Below are 19,161 nucleotides of genomic sequence, written 5' to 3'. Positions count from 1 at the left end.
ACTGAAATAAAAACATCAAGTGACAGAACCAAATACTAAACAAACTGAAAAAATCACATAACATATAACAGAATACCTTCCGCAGGGGCGTAGCTAGGGGGGGGCAGGCGGGGAATGTGCCCCGGGCGCAGTTCAGAGGGGGGCGCCAGCGCCACCTCCTCCTGCACTATAATTGTACGTGTGTCGCAAGGACACAGGTACAATTAGAAGCAATGAATGACCGGGCACGTTCCGTGCCCGGCCTTTCCGCGCCTTTCCACGAATGAAGCAACTGGTACCTTTTGTACCAGTAAAGCTTCCGTCGATGAAAGGCGCTGACTGACTGACAGGGAAAGTCATCCTGCCCAGCCAATCAGCGCCTTTCTTAGATGCTGTGTTCAACTCCCTGAAGACCTGCGCAGAAGAGAGCAGGTCTCCATGGCTGCCGGACGGCGTGGGAGCGGGAATAAGGTGAGTTTGAATTTTTTTATTTTTTTAAATTGTAATAAAAGTGTGTGGCTGTATCTGCGAGGGGAGGGGGGAACTTTGTCTACACGGGGGGGGGGGGACTTTGTCTACACGGGGGGCCTTTATCTACGGGGGGGGGCTTTATCTACAGGGGAACTATATCTACAGGGGAACTATATCTACAGGGCTGGGCTATATACAGAGGAACTATATCTACAGGGGGGCTATATACTGGAGTGGGCTGTCTATAGAGCACCATATACAGGGGTGGGCTATAGCTACACCTGTAGATATAGCCCACCCCTGTATATGGTGCTCCATAGATAGCCCACCCCTGTTTATAGCCCCCCTGTAGTTATAGTCACCCTGTATATAGCCCAGCCCTGTAGATATAGCCCCCCCTGTAGATATATTCCCCCTGTATATAGCCCACCCCTGTATATAGCCCCCTGTAGATATAGCCCCTCTGTAGATATAGCCCCCCTGTGTATAGCCCACCCCTGTTGATATAGCCCCCCTGTGTATATCCCAGCCCTGTGTATATCCCAGCCCTGTGTATAGCCCAGCCCTGTGTATAGCCCAGCCCTGTAGATATGGTCCCCCTGTAGATATGGTCTCCCTGTAGATAGCCCAACCCTGTATATAGTCCCCCTGTAGATATAGTCCCCCTGTAGATATAGCCCACCCCTGTATATAGTCCCCCTGTAGATATAGCCCACCCCTGTATATAGTCCCCCTGTGGATATAGCCCACCCCTGTATATAGTATCCCACAAATAGCTCCCCCTATAGTGCTCCACAGAAAGCCCACCCCTGTATATAGCCCCCTTGTACATATAGTCCACCCCTGTATATAGTGCTCCACAGATAGCCCACCCTTGTATATAGCATATACAGGGGTGGGCTATCTGTGGAACACTATATACAGGGGTGGACTATCTAGTGGAGCACTATATACAGGGGTGGACTATATGTACAAGGGTGGGCTATATACAGGGGTGGGCTATCTGTGAAACACTATATACAGGGGTGGACTATATGTGGAGCACTATATACAGGGGTGGGCTATATCTACAGGGGGGCTACATACATGGTTGGGCTATCTGTAGAGCTCTATATACAGGGGTGGGCTATATCTACAGGGGGCTATATACAGGGGTGGGCTATCTGTAGAGCACTATAGGGGGAGTTATTTGTGGGACACTATATACAGGGGTGGTCTATATGGGGGCACTATCTACAGGGGCCCTATGGCAGGCACTATCTACAGGGGGCACAGTGTGTGTGTGGGACACGGTGTATGGTGCTATTATAATTAGAGGTGCAGTGTATGGCGCTATTATATGTAGGGGCGTAGTGTGTGGTATAATGATAACGTTATATTTATTTATAGGTGCAGAAATGTAGGTAAAGTGAGAAGCTGAAGACATCTGAGCGGCAAACTGCAGAAATGGGCTGTGACCGGGAGAAGTCATCATAGAGGTCTGGACCGGATGGAGAGGAAGAACTAGAATCTGAGACGTCACCGGTGAGTCACTTAATGTAAATGTTTGTTCTGCCTCTAATCAGTATTGTAGTCACTGTATGATGTGCAGAGAGATGATGGGTGGTATGATTATGATAGGATTTATTTTTTGTGAAACAGCATCTCCCAGCATATCCTTATCATTGTTTGGGCCATGCTGGGAGCTGTAGTTGTACGCCGTACACACCTATACACCAGGGGTTGCACTAAATTGAGCTGTATTTGTGCTGGTGTTGTATATATGTAGTGAGCTTGCTTCTGGGGCTGTATATATGTACTGAGCTTGGTTCTGGTGTTGTGTATAGAACCATATTGCTTGTGAAATGTACAAATGTTTATATGCTCGAGTTACATAAAAAGAAATGACACGTCGATTGGTAGAGAAAACAAACACGGCGAGGGGGAAGGAGATGTCGGGAAAGAGGTTGCGGGGGGCGCCAAACGGAATCTTTGCCCCGGGTGCTGGTGAACCTAGCTACGCCTCTGGCTTCCGGAAAGATCCATGATTACTGACACTGAAGAACTATCTACACAGCTCTGTATATAATATTCACTGATATGTTCTTCATCAATGTACCTGCTGCTCACATACCAATGCTCATTGTGACATCACTACTACATACCAGTGCTCATTGTGACATCACTTCTACATACCAATGCTCATTGTGACATCACTACTACATACCAATGCTCATTGTGACATCACTACTACTATAAGGGCAGCTCTCCCAGGGCGGGGCCTTTAGAATCTTGCTGATTGGTTCTTGTGCGCTGCACGTCTCGTTAATTAGCAAAGTGATTACAAAATGTTGAGGAAAGTGAAGAAAGGTTTGAAACTCGATAAGAGTTCCAGTCTGACCCGGGCCGAAAAAAATATCTGGTAAGTGAAGGAGGAGAATCTCAAGTGTTTCTAAAATGTTTAGATTTCCACAATATTATTAAACACGAGATGATGTTTTGTAGAAACATTTTGTCTCTACGAAGCTTGTCCCTGTTCACACTGGGAATAAATAAATCCTGTATTTTATAGTGTGAACAAAGGTTTATTTCTTCAGGTTATGTAAGAGAAGTAGATATCCCAGATCTGCTGTTCCATCAGGAATCATAACAAGGGATTGTGTGTTTTACCCCCAGAGCTGCTGGATCCCAGCTACAGACAATCTGCCCTGGGATGTTCAGATACTGATTTCTCCTGCATTACAATGACTATTGAGCAGTAATCATATTTGTACAGTATATGTATGTGGAGAATATATATAGACACAGACCTTGCACTTGACATGCATTTAACTTGTGCACAACTTTTCTTTATGTCCATGTCTTTCTGATTAATATTCATGTACATGTAACTCAGTGTAACTCTATGGACTGTAACTGTCACTCGTAGTTTACATTGGAGCCATCACTCCACAAATAATAAATGTATCTCCAGTCTTATAGAGGGAGTTATGAGTATGGGGCCCCCCTCTATTACCTCATATGGCCCAATAGGTCAGTATAACCCCTTCCCTCTTTGGCCGCTTTTGACCTTCCTGACAGAGCCTCATTTTTCAAATCTGACATGTTTCACTTAATGTGGTAATAACTCCGGAATGCTTTTACCTATCCAAGTGATTCTGAGATTGTTTTCTCGTGACACATTGGACTTTATGTTACTGGCAAAATTTGCCCGATACATTCAGTATTTAATTGTGAAAAACACCAAAATTTAGCGAAAAATTGCAAAAATTAGCATTTTTCTCAATTTAAATGTATCTGCTTGTAAGACAGGCAGTTATACCACACAAAAATGCTGCTAACTAACATCCCCCATATGTCTACTTTAGATTGGCATCGTTTTTTGAACATCATTTTATTTTTCTAGGACGTTACAAGGCTTAGAACTTTAGCAGCAATTTCTCACATTTTCAAGAAAATTTCAAAATGATATTTTTACAGGGGCCAGTTCAGTTGTGAAGTGGATTTGAGGTCCTTAGATATTAGAAACCCCCAATAAGTCACCCCATTTTAAAAACTGCACCCCTCAAAGTATTCAAAACAGCATTTAGAAAGTTTCTTAACCCTTTAGACATTGCACAGGAATTAAGGCAAAGTAGAGGTGAAATTTACAAAGTTCATTATTTTTTTCCAGAAATTCATTTTGAATCCATTTTTTTTGTACCACAGAATGTTTTACCCAAGAAATGCAACTCAATATTTATTGCCCAGGTTCTGCAGTTTTAGGAAATATCCCACATGTGGCTCTAGGTTGCTACTGGACTGAAGCACCGGCCTCAGAAGCAAAGGAGCACCTGGTGGATTTTGGGTCTCCTTTTTATTAGAATATATTTTAGGCACCATGTCAGCTTTGAACAGGTCTAGTGGAACTAAAACAGTGGAAACCCCCCAAAAGTGACCCCATTTGGGAAACTACACCCCTCAAGGAATTTATCTAGGGATGTAGCAAGCATTTTGACCAGCCAGTTTTTTTGCAAAAATTTTTGGAACTAGGCCATGAAAATGAATATCTACATTTTTTCAAATAAAATGTAGGTTTAGCTAATTTTTTTTCATTTCCAAAAGAACTAAAGTAGAAAAAGCACCACAATATTTGTAGAGCAATTTCTCCCGAGTAAAACAATACCCCACATGTGATAATAAACAGTTATTTGGACACACAGCAGGGCTTAGAATGGAAAGAGCGCCATGAGGAAATTATCTAGGAGTACAGTGAGCAGTTTGACCCCACAGGTGTTTTACAGAACTTATTGGAAGTAGGCCGTAAAAATGAAAATCTACATTTTTTCAAATAAAATGTAGGTTTAGGTATTTTTTTTTCATTTCCACAAGGACAGAAGGAGAAAAAGCACCATAAAATTAGTAAAGCAACTTCTCCCGAGTAAAACAATACCCCACATGTGGTCACAAACATCTGTTTGGACACACGGTAGGGCTCAGAATGGAACTAGCACCATTTGGATTTTGAATAGTGTCTGGGCGCCATGTCACATTTGCTGAGCCCCTGTAGTACTAGTACAGTGGAAACACCCCAAAATTGACTCCATTTGGGAAACTGCACCCCCTGAGGAATCATATAGGGGTATAGTGAAAATTTTGATCCCAAAGGTTTTTTGCTGAATTAATTAGAATTAAGCTATGAAAATGAAAAATAATTTTTTTTTCCAACAAGATGTAGTTTTAGATCAACATTTTTCATTTTTACAAGGAATAGAGAAGAAAAAGCACCCCAACATTTGTAAAGTAATTTCTCCCGAGTACGGTAACACCCCATATGTGGTTATAATAGGCTGTTTACGTATATGGTAGCATTCAGAAGAAAAGGAGCGGTACTTATCTTTTGGAGCGTAGAATTTGCTGGAATGGTTTGCGGACGCCATGTTGCATTTGCAAAACCCCTGATGTACAAAACAAAAGTGACCCCGTTTTAGAAACTACACCCCTAAAGGCATTTATCAAGGGGTGTAGTGAGAATTTAGACTCCACAGGTGTTTTTCAGAAATGAATACGCAGTGGATTGTGCAAAGTGAAAATTGCAATTTTTCCACTGATCTGCCTATTCATCGCACAATATGTTGTGCCCCTGGAGAATCTAACCCCATAAATTGTTAAGCGGGTTCTCCCGGGTATGGTAATGCCTTACTTGTGGCCATAAATTGCTGTTTGGGCACGCTGTAGGGCTAAGAAGGAATAGACCGCCATTTTGAGCATGGATTTTGCTTGGTAGTTTTGTTTGAGTTTTGCTGGTATTTCTGTTTATAATGTGGGGGCATGTGTAATCTGTGCGGAGAACATCAGGATATATGTAATCTGTGCGGAGAACATCAGGATATATGTAATCTGTGCGGAGAACATCAGGATATATGTAATCTGTGCGGAGAACATCAGGATATATGTAATCTGTGCGGAGAACATCAGGATATATGTAATCTGTGCGGAGAACATCAGGGCATAATAAGAGGGTATAATAATGGGGTAAATAATACAATTCTCCATAGATGTGTGTTACGCTGTGAAGCGATCCGTTATGCACAGGCCAGTGTAACACTGATAAACGGTTTTCTTTCTTATCCCCCTTTTGTAACGCTCTGCACCTTTTGGGGACTTTTTCTCCTTCGTTGTTTGGGAAATATTGCTGGGAAAGTTTTCCGCTGGTATAATACGGGCGCCCTCGCTTCCAGCGGATGTGCTATGTCCCTGCCCTTTCCTAGTTCCTAAATACTAGGGCCCTGAAACTGAAGGAATGTTCCCCTCCGGCCTGCACATTCAGATGTTTTTTCATCACCGCATTACTAGTGCCGTAACTTTTTTGTTTTTCAGTTGATTGAGCGGTGTGCAGGCTTGTTTTTTGCGAGACGGGCTGTAGATTTTATTGGTACCATTTTGGAACACATACGACTTTTTGATCACTTTTTATTTCATTTTTTGGTAAAGGAAATTACCAAAAACAAACAATTCTGGAATCGTTTTTTATTGTTTTTTTTATCGGCATCCACAGTGCGCCATAAATTACATGTTAGCTTTATTCTGCGGGTCGATACGATTACGGCGATACCAAATTTATATAGTTTTTTTTATGTATTGCAGCTTTTGCACAATAAAATCACTTTTTTTATAAAATCATTTGTTTTCTATGTCGCCATATTCTAAAACCCATAACTTTTTTATTTTTGCGTGCACAAAGCGGTGTCAGGGTTTATTTTTTGCGGGACGGATTGTCGTTTTTATTAGTACTATTTTGGAGTAAATGTGACTTTTTGATCACTTTTTATAGCATTTTTTGGAAGGAAATGTGACCTAAAAACAAAGATTCTGGCGTTGTTTTTCATGTTTTTTTTTACGGCGTTCACTGTGCGGGATAAATTACATAATAGTTTTGTAGTTTGGGTCGTTACGGACGCGGCGATACCAATTATGTATAGTTTTGTTTTTTTTTTATGGGTTTTCCCATAATAAAAGACTTACTATGGGAAAAAAGTCAGTTTAGCTTTATTTTTATTTGAAATGTGTGTGTTTTTATTGTTTTACCACATTTTTATTATCTTTTTTTTACTTTTCTGACTTGTCCCACTAGGGGACATGAGGGCCTGATGCCCCGATCGCTACTCTAATACACTGCACTACATACGAAGTGCAGTGTATTAGCGCTGTCAGTTATTCACTGACAGCAAGCCTATGAGGACACGCCGCAGGCGGGTCCTCATCGGCTCCCGTACAAGGCAAACTCGGACGCCATTTTCTGGCGTCCGATTGCCACAGCAACCCAGCGATTGCATCACTGGGTTGCCGGTAGGGTGAAAACCTATCAGATGCTGCGCTCTATTGAGCGCAGCATCTGAGGGGTTAATCTGCCGGATCGGAGAGTAGCTCCGGTGCTGGCAGTTACAGGAGGGTGCCAGCTGTATAATACAGCTGTCACCCCGCGGTGATGGTGCCGGCTCTGCTTCTGAGCCCGCACCATCACTGCGCCGTACATCTACGGCGCTTTGCGGGAAGCACCTCCCGACAGCGCCGTACATGTACGGCGCATGTCGGGAAGGGGTTAATGGTGGACAAGCTTGTAAGGGCTGTTTGCATGGAGTAATAACCCCCACTACCCTAATACTGCTATTTAGATATGATTTATGGAGGAATGTGTTGTATTATATATATATATATCTCTATCAGTATATTTATGTACTGAATGGCCACTTTCTTAGAGACACCTGCACTTTCACGGTTAGAGCTTCCCTTTATGAAAATTAGACATTAGTCATTAGACCCTGCGGTGCAGCATTAGATCAAGTATTTGTATGATGAGAAAAACCACTGTGCTCACTATTTAGCAATGTTGATTTCTACTTTATTCAGCATAAGCAGTAGTGGGATGTGGAGTGTTAACCTACGGCAGTTTCACGTGTACCCTTATACTTTGTAAAGGCCTCGGCGTTATATAGAAACAAGGCAACTTTAAATCGTACATTACAGTGATACATAAGACACAACAAATGTTTGGACAGAGTCTACGCCGTTACATCTATATAAGATGAATAGAATAACATACTTTAACTTAAAAAATGCACTTAGATCTTTGCGATCAATAAGACCTAATGGAACGAGGGCTTCCGCCTGTAAGATCAATTTCTGCCTCTTTTTTGAAGCAAAAGGTTATGTCTATTCCCCCCCTGTGAAAGCGTGTTTAATGCACAAAATGCCCGCAATCCACATTCCCCTGGGATTACCTCCATGATATGTAAGCATGCGTTCACTAAAAGGAGGAGATCCCTACCTTGTACCCAATAGATCGTACATGCTGCCTGAATCTCTTGAATATCGGGTGGATGGTCCTCCTGATGTAATAGAGATTACAGGGACACATGACAATACACACAACAAATTCGGTTCTACAGATGTTATCCACTTTAGTCGTCAAGCCTCCTAATTTCAATCCTTGCACGATTGAGTTGGCTGCAGAATCTGCAGTGTCCAGATCTATAATCTCCTCTCGGAGCCAACTCAATCGTGGAAAGAACCTGAAATAAGGAGGGAAACTATAGTCACACAGTTTAACCGCTTCCCGACCGCCCACTGTATATTCACGTCGGCACTTGCTGGGCTCTGTGCAGTGCCGACGTGAATTCACGGTGGGTGTTAAAAGCGCGATCCGGGTGTCTCAGAGTAGCGCTGACACCCGGATCGCGCTGTTATCACCTGCCTCTGGTCCCGGAGATATGATCGGGACCTGATTAGTTCAGGTCCCGGTCATGTGATCGCAGGGAAAGTGTGTTGTAGCAACGAACTGGAAAGTTTGTTGCTATAACAAAGTGGAACGTTTGTTGCTACAACAAACTTTCCCGGGGACCGATTGCGGGTGCTGCAGTCGGTTATAAGGCAGAACCGGGGGCCATATAACAGCGCCCGGGTCTGCCATGCACAGCAGCCTATGAGAACCAGCCGGATGCTGGCTCTCATAAGCTTCCTGTCAGTGTGACTCTCAGCGTCACACTGACAGTTTATAATACGTTACACTACCTAGGTAGTGTAATGTATTATAGCAGCGATCAGTGCTGCCAGGCTTCAAGTAAAAAGTAAAAAATAAAGTAATAAAAAAGTTTTATAAAAGTGTAAAAACAAGTTATAAAAGTTACAAAAAAAAAGAATGCTTTTTTCCCTATAATAAGTCTTTTATTATAGGAAAAAAATGAAAATGTTAAAAAAAAGTACACATATTTGGTATCACAGCGTTCGTAACGACCCAAACTATAAAACTATAATATTATTTTTCCCGCACGGTGAACACCGCAAAAAAAATAAATTAAAAAACAATGTCAAGAATCACTTTTTTTTGGTCATCAACCCTCCCAAAATATAGAATAAAAAGTGATCAAAAAGTCGCATGTACCCCAAAATAATACCAATAAAAACTACAACCTGTCCCGCAAAAAACAAGCCCTTACACCGCTTTTTTGACGGAAAAATATAAAATTATGACTCTCAGAATACACAAAAAATAAATAATTTCATCAAAGTGATTTTATTGCGCAATCGCCACAAAACATAAAAAACCTATATACATATGGTATCGCCGTAATCGTACCGACCCGCAGAATAAAGTAAAATGTCATTTATACCGCACGGTGAACACTGTAAAAAAAATATACGAAAAACATTGTCAGAATTAATGTTTCTTTGTCACTTTGCTTCCAAAAAAATCTAATAAAATGTGATTTAAAAAAATCACATGTACCCTAAAATGGTACCAATGAAAAGTACAGATTGTCCCGCAACAAATAAGCCCTCACACGGCTCCGTTGGAGAAAAAATAAAAAAGTTCTGGCTCTCAGAATATGGCGATGCAAAATGTGCAGAGTGTTCCAAAAGCGGATAAGATTGGGCACCATTTATCAGTGCGACACCGGCCACATATCTGCGAATTATTATTTATGTACCCCATTATTATACCCTCTTATTATGCCCTGATGTACTCCGCACAGATTACATATACCCCCACATCATAAACTGAAATACCAGCAAAACCCCAAACAGAACAGTTACCAAGCAAAATCTGCGCTCCAAAAGCCAAATGGTGTTCCCTCCCCCCACAGCGTGCCCAAACACCAGCTTACGTCCACATATATGACATTTTATATCTGGGAGAACCCGCTCAACATTGTATGAGGTATTTGTCTTCAGTGGCACAAACTGGGCACAATATATTGTACATTAAAATGGCATATCAGTGGAAAATTTTAATTTTCACTTTGCACCATCCGCTGCGCATTAACGCCTTGGCGCACCACGACTTAATAGCATGTCGTGGTGCGAGGGGTTATTTATGGAGCGGGCTCATGCGCTGTGCACGCTCCATATTCTGCAGGTGTCAGCTGTGTATTACAGCTGACACCCGGGACTAACGGACAGGAACAGCGATCGCGCTGTTACAGGAGCCTGTATAATGACATTATACTGCAATACATTAGTATTGCAGTGTATTGTACCAGCGACCTAATGAACCCGGTGAAGTTCGGTTCGATTGTCCGGGTTCGCTCATCTCAAAGACACTCCATTTGGATGTTTGGAAACAGAAAAGCACGTGGTGCTTTTCTGTTTACATTCATCCTTTTGACAGCTGGTGCGCTGTTTCAGTCGGTTCGCACGGAAGTGCTTCCATGCGACCAGCGTGGTTTTCACGCACCCATTGACTTCAATGGGTGCGTGATGCGCGAAATACGCGGAGATATTGAGCATGTCGCGCTTTTTGCGCAGCTGACAAACGCTGCGCAAAAAGCACGGACTGTCTGTACTGCCCCATAGACTTGTATTGGTCTGTGCGTGGCGCGTGAAAACCACGCGGCCCGCACGGACCCAATACACGCTCGTGTGAATCCCCCCTTATTACCACATAAAGAGACACATGTCAGATTTGAGAAAATGGGGCTGGTCATGAAGGTCAAAATGAGCTCGGTCTTGAAAGGGTTAAGTTGTTATGATGGTCCTCAATGGTTGCTTCTAGCAAAAACAGAGACGACATTATACTTTATAGTTCTGTCTGCCAAGTTCCTGGATCCTATAAGACATCCATACAGAATATGTGCACACTGATTCCAACTAATGTACTTACCATTTGTTTTCATCCTGATGGAATAAATGGGATCTGTCAGAGGAGACATTGTTTATTTATTGTATTGTTTCCATGTATAGTAGATGCAGTATACAGAATACATTCAGCTTTCTCTTTAAAGTCACTGCTAATGCTGCATGTACAATAATGATCCAGTCATTCAATGTTCTCATTTTCCTAATTATTTATTCAACTTTTAGGGCCGCCGATGACGAATCGGAAGAACGCCTCCAAAGGGAAGGCAGACAGTTCAGTGACCATCTTATAAACCCAGTGATCACCGATGTCCCTGACTTTAAGGAGAGATTATCTGGAGAACTGGTCTTCCTGAAAACATCCCAGATCGTCCATGGAATCTTCTCTGAGGTAATTTCAGTTCTATGTATCTGACCAGCAGGTTGTATATGAAGAGATGATTGTATATGGACGAGTGTTATTTTCATAGATGCTTTATGAATGTTATCAGTGAATATATTCAGAGTAATATTGGTCATACATCTTCCATATGTTCTGTCTGATCTCCTGGTTGGGCTGAGAATGAAGCTCTGCTGTGAGAGAAGTTGTAGATCTGTCCAGTACATTGTACAGCACTGTCCTCTGTATACAGCAGTGGTGACTAGTAGCTGTATACAGAGGTTAGGATAGGGAAGGCTATATATAAAACCAGTGTATACTCCCAGTGTGTAATTCTGTCTCCATTTACTTACGCAGCTGATTAAAAAAGAGAAGATCGGACGAAAGAGGGAGAAAATTATCGAGTTTAGGAGAGCGCCTCTAATAACAGTGCTGGCTGTAATATCAAGGCAGCAGGATTCATTTCTGGCGGAGGAACTCCTATGGATAGATTACAACCCTCTAATGGATGAATTCATGCCTAGAAGGTAAGGGATCATGGGAATTATATATCCTTCCATATGTCCACTAAACTGATCACATTACCATAGAAAACCTCACTAATTTTGCAGTAATGCATCATATGGTATATTGCCACAAGTCTTATCTACTATAAATCTCAATATACTTTGTGTTATAACAGCCCCCTCCCCCATAATGAGCTGTGTAATATGTGGTGCTGTCTAAATAAAGGCTGATAATAATAATATGAACTATAATGTAGTAAGAATTATAACTTATAATATAGAGAAATTGTTCCAACAATGATTCTCCGCTAAATCTTATTCTCTGTCTTCTTCATTTCCGGCAGGATGTGGCCGGTGTCCAAAATCAAGATGGCCACAAAACAGCTCCACCAATTATATCAAATTGTGTCTGTGGAAACTGAAGGAGAACATTTATTTCACGTTCATTCCCCAAAAGAAGAACGTGACAAAACCTTCCTTCAGTGGGAATATATAATCCATCACATCAACCAGCAGGAACCTGTGAGTCAAGATTTTATCCACTGAATTACTGGGGTTTTGTAGGTTTAGTGATGGAAAAGGAGAAATTGATGGCACAGAACAAAGAGACTTGTAGTAGGACGTTCTGGTGAAGTCTAATGGAGATTGAAGGCCTTCTCCTGTATCTTTGACATAATGTTTCCTGCAGCTCAGCCGCTCATGCTTTATTAGGGTATGTTCACACGTACACGTCCGTAACGGCTGAAATCACGGAGCTGTTTTCAGGAGAAAACAGCTCCGCAATTTCAGACGTAATGGCAAGTGCAGGCGCTTTTCGCGGACGTAATTGGAGCTGTTTTTCCATTGTGTCAATGGAAAATGTCTCCAATTACGTCTCAAGAAGTGACAGGCACTTCTTTGACGCGGGCGTCTTTTTTACACGCCGTCTTTTGACAGCGGCGCGAGTAAATAAAATGACCGTCGGCACAGAACATCGTAAAACCCATTCAAATGAATGGGCAGATGTGTGCCGATGCTTTGGAACCGTATTTTCGGACGTAATTCGGGGCTAAAACGCCCGATTAACGTCCGTAAATAGGGTGTGTGAACCCAGCCTTAATAATAATAGTAATAGTAATAACCTTCATTTCTACAGCAGGTATAATATATTCCACGGGACAAATGAGCGGCCCCTGCCCGTTAGCGCTTACAATCTAGAGATGCCGGATTGTGGGGTTCCTTGTATGTCACAAATAGGAACTAACGTCTTTATTCATTGTCTTTCACAGTTTCATCTTGATGACATATTATCTGCAGATACAAGGTATGTTATTTATTTCACTCTCATCATTTTATTTTATGTCTTTTTTATGTTTTGTGCTGGGACATGTAGACCCCACAGGTTATATTAATAAATGAGGCCCTAGAGGCTGAGTCAGGACAAGGTACCATTTTTTTAATTAAAACATAGTATAAATTTAAACCCCAAGTATGAGAAATAGGGTAACATAAAATTCAGTAAAAGAAAGGACTGTGTCTCCAGAAGTTGTTCTATAACATGCAATAATTCACATATCTTTTCATTTTTCCTTTTTTGCACTTCACAGGTCAATGGATTGGAAATTCAATGAAAAGATCCGTAATATCGATCCTGAATGCTGGATAGAAGAGGAGAATATAAAGAGAAGTAAGTCGTCTTTTATAGTGTGTATGGTGTCTGTACATCAAGCTCTTATAGAAAGTGTGACTGCAGTTATTCCGTCTTCTCCTGGATAAGACGCTGCTTCCTATGTGAATGTCATGTGAACAGAAGGTGCTACAAGACGAAGTAATATGCAGGAGTTTAGTATCGGAACCTGATTACTTTACACAACCCGGGTAATAGAGGGTGTTACTGATTAAGGGGTCCCCCTCTATTATGTCCATATGCCCTAATAAATCTTATATGTGCATCGCTGAAAACGCCGTTCTCTTCAGAAGAATACACAGGGGGTCTAAATCTAATTTAGAGGAAAAATACAATGCTGCCGCTCATGGAAACCAATCATATCTCTGCTTTCATATTTTAACCTTCAATAGTACAATGGAAACTTAAATTTGATTGGTCGCCATAAACAAAGTCAGCTGTTCCTACCTACAATTGTTTATATACATTATTCCTGTATCCTTCTGGGCAGCCCACACTATTTACTAGAATATTACTGGAGCTCGTCCTCACTCAGCGATAGTGATGTACACCGCACCCCACTATACACGTAACCTGTGTGTACAAAAAATCCAGGATTTAGGCATGATGAGGTTAAAAATGCAATAGGCCCTCAAAACCACAGCATTCACAAACAGTTGTGTAAATGGGTAGTCATAACTATCCATTCACTGCACAAAAAATTAACCAACACTGCAAAGTGTGAACGAGGCATAGTTTATATATTGTAGGTATATAAAGGTATTGCAGGTACTTTGTGTTGCGGCTTTATAATTGTGTTATTTTGTTTTAGGGGGCTGGCTAAGAATGAGTGATGATGTCAGATATTGGTGGAAAGTTGCTAAATCTAAAATCTCTGGAAAGAAAGTCACTCAAGAAAAAAGTAGAGAGAGCAAAGAAAGACCAGAAAACATTAAAGAACCCTCCTCTTCTTCATCATCTCAACCAGAGAGCTCAGACCCAGAGCCCACCATGCAGGATGACCTTACAAAGCTAGTCCTGAAAGAGGTAGAAGATCCTAAGGAAAACATCAACTTATTAAGATCTGAGGAGCAGGACCTGAGAGAGAGGATCATAGAAGTGCAGAATGGACAGATTGTGAGACCACGCTCAAATCTCATCAACCTATTAATATCTGAGGAGCAGGACCTGAGAGAGAGGATCATAGAAGTGCAGAATGGACAGATTGTGAGACCACGCTCAAATCTCGGGTTAACATATGAAAATGATTATACAACAACTTGGAGACTATCTGGCTGGTGGGAAATGATCAGCCTATAATTCTGCTTTATCAGAGGGTTACAAAATCAGACCCTTCCATCCGCTTTCAGGAATCTGTTAGGAGAATTTTCCATTCTTATCAATAAAAATTCAATGATTCATCTGAATAAGTGCTTCTTTTATTCTTGCGGCAAGGAGACAAATGGCAGATCAGCAGTTGTCTGAGCTTCATCACATAAGCACACGTTTATATAGGCTTTAACCACAACCAGGTGACATTTTGCACATGACAGTGAGTATCTTACACAAAATACTAGTCTAATGCAGTTTTGCTTCATATAGCATATTTTGACACTAACAACTGAAACTGGGATAAAGTTGAACTTCCTTAACCCCTTCCCTCTTTAGCCACTTTTGACCTTCCTGATAGAGCCTCATTTTTCAAATCTGACATGTGTCACTTTATGTGGTAATAAATCCGGAATGCTTTCACCTATCCAAGCGATTCTGAGATTGTTTTCTCGTGACACATTGGACTTTATGTTACTGGCAAAATTTTCTTGATATGTTCAGTATTTAATTGTGAAAAACACCAAAAATTAGCGAAAAATTGCAAAAATTAGCATTTTTCTCAATTTAAATGTATCTGCTTGTAAGACAGGCAGTTATAGCACACAAAATTGTTGCTAATTAACATCACCCATATGTCTACTTTAGATTGGCATCGTTTTTTGAACATCCTTTTATTTTTCTATGACCTCACAAGGCTTAGAACTTTAGAAGCAATTTCTCACATTTTCAAGAAAATTTCAAAAGGCTATTTTTACAAGGGCCAGTTCAGTTGTGAAGTGGTTTTGAGGGCCTTATATATTAGAAACCCCCAAAAAGTCACCCCATTTTAACAACTTCACCCCTCAAAGTATTCAAAACAGCATTTAGAAAATGTCTTAACCCTTTACACATTTCACAGGAATTAAAGCAAAGTAGAGGTGACATTTACAAATTTCATATTTTTCTGCAGAAATAAATTTTTAATACTATTTTTTTTATAACACAGAAGGTTTTACCAGAGAAATGCAACTCAATATTTGTTGCCCAGTTTCTGCAGTTTTAGGAAATATCCCACATGTGGCCGTAGCGTGCTACTGGAATGAAGCACCGGCCTCAGAAGCAAAGGAGCACCTAGTGGATTTTGGGGCCTTATTTTTGTTAGAATATATTTTAGGCACCATGTCAGGTTTGAAGGGCTCTTGCAGTGACAAAACAGTCAAAATCCCCCAAAAGTGACCCCATCTGGGAAACTAGACACCTCAAGGAAATTATCTAGGGGTGTAGTGAGCATTTTGACCTCACAGGTTTTTTACAGAAATTATTTGAAGTAGGCCGTGAAAATTAAAATCAACATTTCTTCAAAGAAAATGTAGGTTTAGCGTTTTTCTTCCTCATTTCCACAAGGACTAAAGGAGAAAAAGCACCGCAAAATTTGTAATGCAATTTCTCCCGAGTAAAACAATACCTCACATGTGGTAATAAACGGTTGTTTGGAGACACGGCGTGGCTGAGAAGGGAAAGAGCGCTATTTGGCTTTTGGAGTTCAAATTTAGCAGGAATGGTTTGCGGAGGCCGTGTCACATTTACAAAGCCCCTGAGGTGACAAAACAGTGGAAACCCCCAACAAGTGACCCCAGTTTGGAAACTATACCCCTTGAGGAAATTATCTAGGGGTATAGTTAGCATTTTGACCCCACAGGTTTTTTGCAGAAATTTTTGCAAGTAGGCTGTGAAAATGAAAATCTACATTTTTTCAAATAAAATGTAGGTTTAGCTAATTTTTTTTCATTTCCACAAGGACTAAAGGAGAAAAAGCACCATAAAATTTGTAAAGAAATTTCTCCCGAGTAAAACAATACCCCACATGTGGTAATAAACGGCTGTTTGGACACACGGCGAGGCTGAGAAGGGAAAGAGCGCCATTTGGCTTTTGGAACTCAAATTTATCAGGAATGGTTTGCAGAGGCCATGTCACATTTACAAAGCCCCTGAGGGGATAAAACAGTAGAAACCCCCCACAAGTGACCCCATTTTGTAAACTACACCCATTGAGGAAATTATCTAAGGCTATAGTGAGCGTTTTGACGCAACAGGTTTTTTGCATAAATTATTGGAAGTAGGCCCTGAAAATGACAATCGAAATTTTTTCAAAGAAAATGTAGGTTTAGCTAATTTTTTATAATTTCCACAAGAACTGAAGGAGAAAAAGCACCGCAAAATTTGTAAAGCAATTTCTCCCGAGTAAAACAATACCCCACATGTGGTAATAAACGGTTGTTTGGAGACACGGCGTGGCTGAGAAGGAAAAGAGCGCTATTTGGCTTTCGGAGTTCACATTTAGCAGGAATGGTTTGCGGAGGCCATGTCACATTTACAAAGCCCCTGAGGGGACAAAACAGTGGAAACCCCCCACAAGTGACCCCATTTTGGAGACTACACCCATTAAGGAAATTATCTAGGGGTATAGTGAGCGATTTGACCCCACAGTTTTTTTGCAGAAATTATTGGAAGTAGGCCCTGAAAATAATAATCTACATTTTTTTAAAAAAAAATCTAGGTTTAGCTAATTTTTTCTCATTTCCAGAAGGACTGAAGGAGAAAAAGCACCACAAAATTTGTAAACCAATTTCTCCCGAGTAAAACAATACCCCACATGTGGTAATAAACGGCTGTTTGGACACACGGCAGGGCTTAGAAGGGAAAGAGCACTATTTGGCTTTTTGAGATCACATTTAGCAGGAATGATTTGCGGAGGCCAGGTCACATTTGCAAAGCCCCTGAGGGGACAAAACAATGAAAACGCCCAAAGAGGGACTCCATTTAGGAAACTACACCTCTTGAGGAATTCATTATAGGGGTGTAGTGAGCATTTTGACCCCACAGATGTTTCATAGAATTTATTAGAATTAGGCAGTGAAAATAAAAACAGTCCTTTTTCTTCAATAAGACGTAGCTTTAGCGCAAATTTTTTCATTTTCTCAACAAATAAAGGAAAAAAAGAACCCAAAATTTGTAAAGCAATTTCTCCCGAGTACGGCAATACCCCATATGTGGTCATAAACTGCTGTTTGGGCAAACGGCAGGGCTCAGAAGAGAAGGACCGCCATTTGGAGTGCAGATGTTGCTGGATTGGTTTCTGGGCGCCTGTAGGCCCAAAACAGTGGAAACCCCCCAGAAGTGACCCCATTTTGGAAACTACACCCCTCAATGCATTTACCAAGGGGTGTAGTAAGCATTTTAACCCTGCAGGTGTTTTGTAGAAATTAGTGTTCACTCGATGTTGCAGAGTGAAAATGGGATTTTTTTTCCATAGATATGCCAATATGTGGTGCCCGGCTTGTGCCACCATAACAAGGCAGCTCTCTAATTATTATGCGGTGTTTTCCGGTTTTAGAAACACCCTACATGTGGCCCTAATCTTTTGTCTGGACATATGACAGGGCTCAGAAGTGAAGAGTACCATGCGGAGTGGAGGCCTAATTTGGCGATTTACAAAGTATTGGTTCACAATTGCAGAGGCTCAGATGTGAAATAATAAAAAGAAACCCCTGACCCCCACTATGGAAACTGCACCCCTCAAGGCATTTATTAAGGGGTGTAGTGAGCATTTTCACCCCACAGGTCTTTTCCATAAATGAATGCGCTGCGGATGGTGCAAATTAAAAATTTATATTTTTCCCTAGATATGCCATTCAGTGGCAAATATGTAATGCCCAGCTTATGACGCTGGAGACATACACCCCAAAAATTGTTAAAAGGGTTCTCCCGGGTATGACGATGCCATATATGTTGAAGGAAACTGCTGTTTGGGGACGCTGTAGGGTTCAGAGCCGAGGGAGCACCATTTGGCTTTTGGAGAGCGGATTTTGCTTGGTACTATATTTGTTTGAGTATTGCTGGTGTTTTATAATGTGGGGGTACATGTAAGCGGGGAGGAGTATATAAGGGGCATAGTCAGGTGGTATAAAAAAAAAAAAATAATCCATAGATGTGTGTTACGCTGTGAAGCAATCCTTTCCGCACAGGCCAGTGTCGCACTGATAAATGGTGTCATTTCTTATCCCCCTTTTGGTCCACACTCCGCACCTTTTGTCGTTTGGGGAATTTTGCTGGGAAAGTGTTGTCCTGGTATAATACGGGCACCGTCGCTTCCAGCGGATATGTTTGGGCTCTCCCCTTCCTGGTTCCCTAATTTTAGGTCCTTGATAAATCGCCTCTTGAAACAGAAGAAATGTTCCCCTCGGGCACAACTGCATATTTTTTTATTTCCTGACTTA

At 41.3% G+C, this 19,161-nt stretch overlaps 1 protein-coding gene across 1 annotated transcript; it reads left to right on the top strand.

Annotated features, from left to right (window-relative positions):
- Positions 1-2,736: 2,736 nt before the first annotated feature.
- LOC142652454 (uncharacterized) lies at positions 2,737-14,893 on the top strand. The gene is made up of 7 exons (XM_075828089.1): positions 2,737-2,851; positions 11,269-11,434; positions 11,780-11,949; positions 12,273-12,450; positions 13,197-13,231; positions 13,515-13,594; positions 14,406-14,893. Exons 1-7 carry the CDS (start codon positions 2,778-2,780, stop codon positions 14,891-14,893), a joined length of 1,191 nt encoding a protein of 396 aa, XP_075684204.1. The 5' UTR covers positions 2,737-2,777.
- The last annotated feature ends 4,268 nt before the right edge of the window (positions 14,894-19,161 follow it).

This window comes from Rhinoderma darwinii, chromosome 5 (genome assembly GCF_050947455.1).
Source record: "Rhinoderma darwinii isolate aRhiDar2 chromosome 5, aRhiDar2.hap1, whole genome shotgun sequence".
In the NCBI taxonomy this organism is placed as follows: Eukaryota; Metazoa; Chordata; class Amphibia; order Anura; family Rhinodermatidae; genus Rhinoderma; species Rhinoderma darwinii.
The sequence above is the reverse complement of the archived record's forward strand: the minus strand, read 5'-3'. Positions and strand labels throughout refer to the sequence as shown.

Coding starts and splice junctions, on each gene's coding strand:
- LOC142652454 (XM_075828089.1), top strand. CDS start 2,778: ATGTTGAGGAAAGTGAAGAAAGGTTTGAAACTCGATAAGAGTTCCAGT. Junction 2,852..11,268: donor CGGGCCGAAAAAAATATCTG/GTAAGTGAAGGA, acceptor TTCAACTTTTAG/GGCCGCCGATGACGAATCGG. Junction 13,595..14,405: donor AGAGGAGAATATAAAGAGAA/GTAAGTCGTCTT, acceptor ATTTTGTTTTAG/GGGGCTGGCTAAGAATGAGT.